Source organism: Phocoena phocoena, chromosome 6, assembly GCF_963924675.1.
Source record: "Phocoena phocoena chromosome 6, mPhoPho1.1, whole genome shotgun sequence".
In the NCBI taxonomy this organism is placed as follows: domain Eukaryota; kingdom Metazoa; phylum Chordata; class Mammalia; order Artiodactyla; family Phocoenidae; genus Phocoena; species Phocoena phocoena.
In genome coordinates, this window is record NC_089224.1 from 95067812 (window position 1) to 95079416 (window position 11605).

General features: G+C 45.7%; 1 protein-coding gene across 2 annotated transcripts; it reads right to left on the reverse strand.

The window, feature by feature from the left end:
• Positions 1–2203: 2203 nt before the first annotated feature.
• Positions 2204–11209, reverse strand: WDR31 (WD repeat domain 31). Of its 2 annotated transcripts, none has more exons than XM_065879601.1 (9): positions 11097–11209; positions 10521–10650; positions 9033–9107; positions 8181–8325; positions 7977–8077; positions 6720–6787; positions 5613–5754; positions 3882–4044; positions 2204–2364 (listed from the first exon to the last, which is right to left on the reverse strand). In XM_065879601.1, exons 1-9 carry the CDS (start codon positions 11207–11209, stop codon positions 2204–2206), a joined length of 1098 nt encoding a protein of 365 aa, XP_065735673.1. The 2 variants fall into 2 exon arrangements, with proteins under 2 accessions (XP_065735673.1, XP_065735672.1); XM_065879600.1 differs by having other exon boundaries at positions 10521–10653.
• Positions 11210–11605: the final 396 nt, after the last annotated feature.

Below are 11605 nucleotides of genomic sequence, written 5' to 3' on the forward strand. Positions count from 1 at the left end.
GTAATAGAACTGGGCTACTTCATCAGAGCCCTTCTATTTTCTCACATATGTTCCCGCTGTTCCCCTTTCCTGGGACCCCTCCCAACCACTCCCTTGGATTTTCTGTCTTCCTTCTAGAAGAAAGGCTAACCTGTAGCACTAATAGTTCAGGATTTGCTAGGACTTTCCCCGAGACACCTGTCTGCTGCTCCCAGGCACCTGGCCAGGAGGATCTCCTTGGAGCCAAAAAGTTAATAACTGGTCCAGAAAATACACAATGTCATGGCCTACAAATTTCTAAAATGAACTTTGTGACATCATGCAGAGGCAAAGGGGTGAGGAGGAAAGTCAGGCAGACCCAGGCCCAGATCTCAGTTCTCCCCTTCTTCCCCACGCGTGTAACCTCGGGCAGAGGACTGGATGTCCCTGGGCCTCAGCTTCCTCATCTGTGACATGAGAGTAACACAACTGCAGTGAGGATACATGTATTCAGCCACCTGTAGGTGCTCAACGATGCAGCTTCCTCTCCCACCACCCACTTTGTCCTTTCAGAGCTCAAAGATCCATTAACTTAGGGAATCACAGGGAAGCTGAACAGTGGCTAAAGGTTTAGAAAATACCATCTAAGGAGAACGGGTGAAGGAGTGGTAAATGTGTTGTGTGAGTGTTTAGTCTGGACAGAGCGGGTGCTAAAGAGTTGTGGCTGCCATTTGTAAGCACCCACTAGCTTGCCTGACATTTAACACAGTTGAATCTTTGGAACAGCCCCGTAAAAAACGTCTGATTATGAAGCTCCATATTATAAGTGAGGAAACAGGTTTTATAACTTTCCCAAGATCAGCCAGCTACATGGGGCGATGGAGAGTCCAATTCAGGTCTGACGCTTTGCACGAGCTTAAGATTCTCCTGCCTCGTGACTGGAGGCAGCGTGGGGGAGGTAGCCCCAAAGAGGAGCAGGAGGGGACAAGGAAGATGGCTGTCAGCCACTGGTATCAGGGACAGGTAGGGGCCAGAGAGGACGAATGCTAAATCTTTCTTTGGGACTCATCAGAAAGGGACTCTCCAGGCCTCAGCTGCCTTAGGTATGGACCTGCCTGACGGCAGGAGTGACTTTCCTGGAGGAAAGTAGGTTTGTGAGCACCAGGCTGGGGACTGAGCTCCTGGGGGCCACACAGACAGAGCCGAGCATCCTGCCCCTCCTCGCCGAGGGGGGCTCAGTGGCTGGCACAGTTGAATCCATCTTTCTGCTTTTTTCTATATGTTCCATTGTTGTTGCAGAGATTCCCTTTGCCTTATTCTGGCCATTCCCCAGAAAGAGTTATATAAAACTAAGTAAAAATGTTAAAATATACAAATGCAATTTTTTTAGGCTTCATCTCTCCATTTTCATATCCACAGAACGGGTTTGATAACTCGTCTAACCGTGGGCGAGACGCTGCGGTGGCCGGCCTCTTCACACGTGTTTGTGCAGCCCTAGCACCGGTCTAGGGATTTGCCACCTCCCCTCTGTGACTACGCCGAGTAGAAGCCAAGGCTTTTGCTTTCTTGCCCTAACATTGATTCTTCACATTGCTGAGGGGCTGTGATTAGAGCTTAATCTCATGTCTACAGTCCATTTCCTCCATGGAGCTGCACTGTTCTTTCCCATCTAGATAATTGCGAGGCATCCAAAACAGAGTTTCTCTCTTTGCTGCATTTTCTTCTTTCGTGGAGACATGGAAAAGGTCAGTTCAATAGACTCAGACCTGTGTTCTGACTCTCACAGACAGAGGCCTATCACTCTTATACCTACAGGTCATCATTCCAAGCCATAAACATTTTTTTACAGAGAGAGACACATTCCATAGACAGAATGCGGTCTGTCTCAAAAGGCAAGACAGCCTTGGGAGAAACACACTCCACGGACAGAGTGTGGGCCATCTCAGAAAGCAAGAGGCCCATAAACTTTTTTTTGAAGAGCAGTCCCCAAAGCTCACTAAAAATTGCATTTGGATTTAACTTAGTTTGAGAACCTTATGGTTGAGTCCATATTTCTAATCTCTGCACCTGATTTTGAACCACTAGACTTAAATTGGCTTCTAACACTGATATACCTTCCAAGGGAGCCTAAGCAAAGAACACCATTCCACATGGCCCTCCCCCCAAGAGAACATGGAAAAACACAAAGTCACACTGAGTAAGGAGGGGCCACAGTTTGCTATTGTCCAGTGAAGGTGTCTTGGCCTCAGAATCCTGCCACTTCCTGCAGTTCCAGCCCTCGGCTATGGTCCACCCTGAGTAAGCGAATTCCTCTGCTGAAACTTGCACACAATAAGGAGACGGTGTCAGCCACAGCCAGGGAAGTCAAAGGTCCTGATCCATCCAGAGACAAGGTGAAAAGGCAGGCTGGGAAGGAAGGGGGAACCAGCACGTTAGGCCAAGAGTGCACATGTCATGAAAGGCAGTGTCTTTGTAAGAAACCCCCAGAAATAAAGCACATGCTATGCGCATCTAACCCAGAAGAGAGAGGCACTGTGTGCCTCAGAGGAACGTGCACCAGCGGGGAAGTCAACCCCAAGACGTCAAGTCTAGAGAATGGCACGTGGACCCAACAAGACGTACGCCACCTGGAAGTACGTCGGACAACTGGGGCCTCACTGCAAGGCCATGTGAAAATGCTACCCTCAGACACCTGCCCAGAGAACAAAGCATGGGTCAGCGCAGAGAAAACAGAGAAGAACACTGATCCTCAGCTGCTGGCTCCCTGGGGTCTAGCTCCCTTCGGGACAAAGGATGATGGGGGAGCTGAAGGGTGGCCTGAGGCTGCCAGCTGACCCAGTCTCCTCCATTTGCATCTTGCAGGCTCTGCTCTTCTAAGAGCTACCCTTGCACGCCTGGCAGGCAGGGCAGCGCTTGCACACCTGGTTCTCCCTGGCTCAGGTTTTTGATTCCTGCATCTAGAACAGCTGCTCTGCCCCTCCTCCCACAATCCCACGGGAGGGTGCAGCCAGGCTGCGCTCGCTGTGAGCCACTAGACGTGATCCCACACCTGGCTTGTGAGCCACTAGACGTGATCCCATACCTTTTCTCTGAGGGAGCGACCCTATCCTCCCCTGCTGGGAGCTGAGTTTCCGGGAGATGACTGTCAAAGGGATCTGGCTTGAGGTTCTCTAAATTAATGTTATACCTGTGTCTGGCAGAAGCCAGTGTCCAGGACAGAATAGCACTGAGGCAGTGGGGTGCTGGTAAACTGGCTTTTTGGAAGGAAAAAAAAAAACTACCTTCATTCATAGCATTTGCCAGTTTTCATGGTGTAAATACTCCCACCACGACCGTATTAAATATTCCTGAATATTTAACGATCAGCCAGTAGGAAGCTGGTTCCGGCGCACCACTGCATGGAGGACTCTGGGCAGCTTGTTCCCTAAACATCTTTTTCTCTGGTGCTTTGAAGTGTCACTACCTTACTGCGATCCCAAACCTTGGCTGCAGAGTCAAGAGAGGGCAGAGTCTTTCTGAGACTATCCTTACCCCACTTCATGCCCTCTGAGCTAAGGGTCTCATTTTAGTCCTCGAGGATGAATTTTAAAATGGCAATTCTTGTTCTCTTTTCCAGACATTTTGAGCATCACAAGTTAAAACCAGATGAGGAACTTCAGGTAGAAAGAATAAAAGAATCAAAATACATTTGAGCTCTCAGGAATGAATCTGTACAACAAGATACCAGGGGTTACATGGTGACAGCTCCTAGCAGAGATTGGACAAAGATTCTGGCCTCTTGGTGTCATCTCTTAACCACTATGGGACTGGACAGTGGCAGGACATGGGTGGCTTTGTATATGTTGAGCTATGGAAGAAAGAGTTTTAAGGGAGCCTATAGGACTTCACGTATCTTTGAGAAGCATTAACAGCAGGCTCCTTACCTCCACTGTCTTGGTTCCAGATCTTCACCTTGCAGTCATGCGATGAGGTAGCAATCACAGGCGTCAAGGCTAATGCTCTTGGTAGAAAGACACAGGATGCTACAGTCTGGAAGTGCCCCTTGTACTCACAGATTCTGTTCCGCGTCTGCCTTAGGTCCCACAGCTGCAAAGTAATGACAGAGGCTGGCTCACACGTACATATTTCCCCAGCTTTAGACATGCTTCATTCGCTGAAATCCTCTCCCCGGCGTCTCATCATGCACCTATTCCCTCCACTTACCTCCTCATAGACACCCTTATCTTCATCCGTCCCATCCACACACCCAAGCATCCAGCCATGCGGTGACTATTTCAGCAACAACTATGCCTCAAACAACCCAGGTTAAGGATGTGCCAGAGGGTTGTTGCCTTCATTATTATCATCATGGTTGGTGAAAGCTCCAAGTCCTGTAGCACGATGGGACAGAATGGGGCTCTTCTATGACAGCTCAAGAGCTGCCTTATAACAGCCTCTTGGCATCTGTGGGTCCTGTGGGGCCCCATAGTCAGGAGCACCTTCTCATAAGTAAATACAGGTGCAGACCTTCCGATGTAATGCCTAGACACTGAATCTTGGTATAAGAAGACTAGATTCTATAACAAGGGAGACGATAGTCCTGCCAGCCCACTCTTGTTGATACAAATCAGACCACACCTGGAGAATAATGCTCACAGACAAGAGCAGATGGAATTGTGCCCAAAAAATAATGAAATCACTGGACACCATGTCATCCAAGGAACAGTTATAAGAGCTGGAAATGCTTAGCTTGGAGAAGAGATGCTACATCAATAGCCTGGGATTCAACACCTCAACCTACCATTTACTAGTGTGGTCTTGTACAAGAGATTTCAACTTGCCATGCCTCTATTTCCTCATCTGTAAAATGGGAACTATAATAGTACCTAACTCACAAGGTTGTTTTAAGGATTAAATGAGATAATGCACTATAATGTGCTCAGCCCAGTGCCTTGCACATAGTAAGTGTCCAGTAAAATGGGAACTGTAATTGTCCTATTTGGATTATAGATAAGCCTTTAAACTGATATCTCACAATTAGAAATACAAGGTACTGGGAATTCCCTGGCGGTCTAGTGGTTAGGACTCTGTGCTTTCACTGCTGAGGGCACGGATTTGATCCCTGGTCGGGGAACTAAGATCCTGCAAGCTGTGTGGTGCAACCAAAAAAAAAAAAGAAAGAAAGAAAGAAAGAAGGAAATCCAAGGTACTTTGGAGGAGCCTAGGCAATCTATCCCGAAATTAACTGCAAGGAAAGGTATATGGGTTAGGGATGGGATGGGCCTTCAACCAACACTAGAGCTCCAAACTTCCTGAAGAGCTTGAACTCCTTTACTGTGACCACACGTACAGTGGGAACACACTTGGTTCTTCAAACAGTCCCTCCCCTTTCTAAGCTCTGTTGGGAGTAGGGACATTAATAGGCTGGTTCTGTATTTAATGCCTTCCTATCTTGACTTTCATCACATTCCTCTTTTCTGCAACCAATGCAGAGAGCTTAGGCAATGGTGGTTTCTTGAAAGAAGTGTCTGGAATGCAAAGGATCACTGATAGTATGCACTTGGAATAGGCCTGAGACATTAGTAGAGCCTGCCTGTGTAGCCCAGTACAGGCAGGAAGCCAGAGGAAGTCATTTCTCATCAGCAACCAAACACCTGGACCTTGCAGTCTCTCACCGTGGCTTCACAGCCTTCGCCTCCAAAGCCGCTGCTGCAGGAGATACACTTGTGTCCATCCTCACTGACCTCGCAGTGGGTCTGGATGTGCTGCTTTGCGGGAAATACATGAGCTACCTGCAGCCCCCGACTGTCCCATAATCTGAAAGAAATTACAGCAGGGAATGGGTTTATAGTAAATGTGCTGAAAGGCACCTGTAATAGCCTGTTAACGGCAAAGTCTTGGCTCAAAGTCTTGGCCAGTCAGAATGGAACGCCGTGATTTACCTAAAAACGGCAACGTGAACCAGATCAATCTCAGAGACTCCAAAGCTGGCAGGAAATAACCAAACTGAATGACATCTGAGTTCTTTCTATTTTGAGATCTAATTAACAGGAATTTAGACCAAGTATCTTAATTGTACAAGTTAATTTGTTAATTTGGTCCTTTGGGATACTACTTTCAACAGACAAGAGAATATTTCTGTGTCTGCGATTTACAAAAAATTTTTAAAGATACTTATCGTGATGGAGAGGAGTAGTCATCATTCCAGAATCAGATACAGAAGATTTATAGGTCTTGGCCAACCTGAGCCATGGGGTCTACTTGGGACTGTTTTGTTTTGCCTCTTGTCTCATTTTTACCTCTTTATCTCCTTCCTCCCATTTTCTAAGTAGAATCTCTTCTGAGATCCAAAGTTTCTGGTCATGCTTTCTAGTCTAAGAAGGGTTTACTTCACCTGACTTGCCTGATGGTGATTCTGACCCTACTTCCACAGGGAGGGCTTCACCAGAGGGCTGAGTGATTGAGAACATATGGAGCCAAGCAAGGGCCACTTGAGGGGCGGGACGAGTGAGTGACTGACTCTGAGGTTACTCTGAACACGTCTCCACAGTGGGGGCTGGCAGAATCAGCTGCTTGGAAACCGGCCAGAACAAGATGACCTCCTGCCACTCAACCTCTAACCAACATGATCCATGGGGCCAATCGGAGAGACCCCAGCACTGGTGAGGGGCAGAGGGGTGGAAGGAGAAGCAATGTGGAGAAGCAGAGTAGGAACAGGTTATGTAAGCAGGGGAGCCACAAACCTTCACCAGAAACACTTTCTTGCTGCTCAGTAAGCCCACCTGATGGTTTTATCTTCAGAGGTCTGGAGTATATAAGGTTCTCTGGGGACCCAGCACAGGTGAGTGACCTGGAAGAGGCAAAAATTTAAAAACTTCTCCATACCATGTCATTCCTCTGCTGTAATTCCTGTAAATCTCGCTAAATAGCATCCCTGCCATCACTTCTCAAAGATGCCGAACCTAGCACATCTGACTTAGAGGGATTTTATGTTTTGCAGATTCCCACCAGTCATGCTCGACCTGCAGTTCCTAGGTTATCAGCAGCAATGGAAGCAGCTGGGCCAGTTGTGAGCCCCAAAATGCATGCGGGCACGCTTAGAGTGCCTGAAACCCAAACACCGCTGGCTGGGTGGCACCTAAGGAGAGCAGCCCCTGTTCTAAAGTGAGATCAACGAAACCCTAGCTTGAGGCCTCACAGGGTTCAGGAAGAGTGTTCTTGTTTTGCTTTATCCCTGCAGCCCCTGCTGGACAGACATGAAACAGTTTTCAGAACAACCCAGGGTAACACGATTTTCTTTTCTTCCAGAAACCTGCACAAATATGGAGGGGCACAAGGCAAGCACATGTTTCCATGGGCAGTTGTCTTCAAAACTCGAAAAGATGACTATGACTGACATTTGACAACCACTAAAGGACATTACCACGTCAGGTGATATAATTCTCCCCATTGTATAAATGAAGACACTGAGACTCTAAGTAAGTTTCTTGGGGTAGCACACCTAAAAAGTAAGGAATCCATGATTTGAATCCAGGTATGACTGACCCCAAAGGCTGTGAAGTTGATATACCAGTTTGCTACAGAAAACACTGGTCTTCAGAAGCAGAGCAAATTACACATAGAGCAAAAGGTCATGCTTATTTCTCTGCATAACGTTACATATACAGAACACACAATAAGCATAAACTGTGAGCTCCTGGAGCCCAGGGACTGTGCCCTGGGTCACTAACCCTGCTTCTGGCACAGTATCTGGCCCACAGAAGATATGGAATAACTACGTTTTGAAGGAATAAGTGAGGACACCATTTAAAACTCCAATATAAACTAGTGGAGTTGTTCTCTGGGGTGGAAGAACTTAAGAGATCATCTAATCCGATAACCCTGAGAGGCCAGGGTCTAACAGAGAGTTGGGGGGTGAGCAGTAATTAGGACCCAATCCTCTAGTGCCTGGTCATGTGTCTCCTGATCTCTTTCCCAGGCCCTTCCTCACCCCATGCTCCCTCCTGCTGCCCTGCTCTGTACCAAGTTTGAGTTCATACCAGGTTCCTGGAGACTGATGCTCTCTCCGCACACTGTCCGGTCCCCACATCCCACAGAAGGAGGGTGTTGTCACGAGAGCCAGTGCATAGCTGTGATGTGTCTTTGGAAACAGTGGCAAGAAGATGGTCCATGAGATAGGCCTGGAACAGGGCTTTTCAGAAAGTACAACGGTGTTGGGAAGAGATCAGCTAGCTTTACCTTACCTGGACTCACAGCCAATCCAGTGACCACCATGCTGTGGCCGGAGAACTGCTGCCTTGGTTGTGAGGAGCCTTGCAAGTCCCACATCATGACCATCTTGTCGCGAGAGGCACTGAAGAACTGGCCTGATTTGTGAATACAAGCTATCTGCTCAAGAAAAAAAAGCTCCAGTGTGTTTGTTTCATTGGACTTGAAAATGGGAAAAAGAGCTGGAGATAAGAGTGCTAGAGCCTGGAGTTCTTTCTCAGGCTGGTTCCAAATGCACCGTACCTGGTAGGTAAGTATATTCTGTGCTATGTGATTGTCGCTGATGCCTAGTTTCATTATGATGGAGTTTGCATCTGAATTTTTAGTTCATTTAGGTGGACTTCAGAGAGGCGAGTTATATAAATTGACATTACCATTTTCACTGGAAGCTCAGTCTACTATGTAATGCTCTTTAACAGATTAATTTTTATTTAACTGTTGTTGGCTTTTTAAACATTTCCCCAGCTAGGCTAAAAGGTTCCTGAGCATGGAGAGTTTGTCATTTCCCTAGCTATAGTAAACACTCAGTAAGCCTTCAATACAAGACCCTGTTAGGCTAGGGAGAGTTAATCTCAGACTTCTCTATTTCCCACTCGGGCTATGAAGGGCTTAACAATGAAACAAAAATTTAGTCTACTATACCTGTAACAATAGCTAGGCGAATGGTTTGCTTTGCTTTTCCTGGAGTAGGGCTTCACACCGTCAAATGAAGCCCCAGCATTTTTCCTTAACACTGAATATTCAATCACTCTTACTACCTAGAGCTATTAGACATTCCTTTATTCAATTCCAAATTCCCTCCATGATAGTAATCATATGACAATTACCTTTGTGATTTCACGCTCATGTCCTTTCAACCTTTTCACCACATTTCCAGTTCTCCAGTTATAGGCCACAACTGTCTGCAGAGTCATTAGAATATTTTAGTTGAACTGAAACAACAAGGCTTTACCTCATTCTCTACCTAATTTCTCCCTCTCTATCAAGGTTTTATTGTTGCTCGGTCCTTATGCCCCCTTACTTTGAGTTCTTCTGTCTCTCCCCAAGCCACTGGGCCACTCCTCTGAACCTTACTGATGGGTTTGGGATGACACTCCCCTGGGGGAACTGATTTAGTTTGAGGTTCTTCTGGTTGCAGATCCTGAAGGAAAATCTACATGAGATTAGATTTTTTCCCCTAAACTGTATCATACTTTTTCTTTTTTTTCAAATTTACCATCTGAATCATTTTTAGGTGTACAGTTCAGTAGCGTTAAAAGTATAGTCACATTGTTGTGAAACAGATCCTTTTTTTTTAATTTCAAAATATCTCATCCATATCCCATCTGCCAGAGAGAATCATAGTTAAAATTTCCTTCCATCCTTTTTCCAGGTACATACTTTACTATTTTATTGTATTTCTCCCCCTAAACAGGATTTCAGAGCATTCTCTGGCCCAGTCTCTGTAGTTCATTGCTAGGGAATAAGGAGCGTGTTGGCACTTGACCTAATTAAATCCCAGTTTCTTAATCTGCAAAACAGAGGATAATCCTTCCTCTATCTACCCCTCACAGGTGAGGATCATATAGATAAAATTTCATACGCCTAAGATGATATAGATGTTAAGACAAAATGCTGCTAATTAAATGGTGATATTGTCAATTTTTAGATGCATCCTGATTTCAGAGGTGTTAAAATGTAGAAATGTGAATCTTAGAATCAAGGAAATACAGTATGAAAATGGAATTTGAAGATTCTAAGTGGCTACTGAAAATTAGAGGCATTATTTATTACAAAATAATCAACATTTTTGCCAGCAAGAGCCTAGATCTGAGTGCTACAGTAGATCCAAATACGAGGGAGAGAAAGCAAAGAGATTTAAAGTGACAATGGGAGGAATCACGATGCACACCAAAGTAGACATTTTGGCAGAAGAGAGGCATAAAAGAGACTAGAGGTTTACTTTTGCTGATATAACTCCTGTGTCTGCAGGTAGGTTACAAATGGACAGGCTGGAATAATGATACTTGTCATTTATAAAAATCACGTGGGTGGTCCGGCAGAGTACCAAGCGTCTTACCATTCAGTCCTCACAGCGGTCCTGTGCAGTTGGCGTTACTATCCCCATTTAATAGATAAGGAGACTGAAGCTCAAGAAAATTAAAAGCCTTGCCCAAAGTCATCCTAAGTTGCAGAGCAGGAATTTAAACCCAGTCTTTCTAACTCTAAAGCCCATATTTTTAACACTACTCAACGTTGCTGCTAGAAATGCAGGGTTCCCTTCCGTTCCCTTCTCTGCAATAAGCTGGTTCCCTGGGAAGCACTGCACACCCCACCTTATCTTTTCCTCCGGAGACACAGAGGTCTGAGTTCAGAGCAGCAACAACAGAGACGGTATCCACGTGAGCTGGGCTATACTCTTGAAAAGCTTTAGTTTGAATTCTCTCGTCTCTAAATCCATCGGGCCTGCTAAAGAGAGGATGGAAAATGAGGGGCCCAATGGTACAGAGTGCACAGTGGAGCAAGGGGAAGAAGAGTGTGGGTTATGGTAGGAATTCAGGCCAGGCTGAGGAGAAAGACAGAAAAGGAGTAGAGAAAGGAGACACGCTGACATCACCAGAAGTGGTATTATTAACTCTGTAAATGCTCAGAATGAGTGAATGACTGGAATCTGATAAAGGAAGAAGCCCAGAGTCCTTGCTCACTCTGGAGATGATTCCCAAAGATGCAGGGCCCCTCTCTCTGTGGCTGCAGACGCTATCTACTAAGATGTTTCTTATCCAAAAGGAAACAGACCAAACTGACTGTTCAGGGAAGGTCATCAGTGATGGCTCCGGGCCTTCTCTTTCTTTAGGGGAGAATTGTAATGCAGCGTAAAACTTGGGATCCCACTCAAGGGAGGGCTGCTGTACCTGTATTTATAAGTGCTGTATTTGAGTTTGCTCTGCAGTTTCCCCATCACTGCACAGAACTTGCATGAGACCTTCTGGGGAAGAGCTCGTTTCAGATGGCACCTGAATAGCATCCCACGTGGCTGCTGGAAGTCGTGTTCCCTGTTTAGTAAAAAGAATACACACTGTTAACTGTGTTAGGCACAATAACGGTAGGTAGTATGGTTATGTAAAAATCCTTTTTTTGAAAAAGACAAACTGTAGGTATTTGCTTTCCTCCTTTTTCTGCCTCACTCTTATGGCCCTGGGAATGCATCCTCCAATACAGCATTAGCAGATAAACAAAAGCAAAAACAAAACTAATTTTGAAAATATTAAGATGTTCCCCAGTAAGTCAAACATAGAATTATTATGTGATCCAACAATTCTACTCCTGGGGATATAGCCCAACGAATTGAAAACAGGTGTTGGAACCAAAATTTATACGTGTATGTTCATAGCAGCACTGTTCACAATAGCCAAAAGGTGAA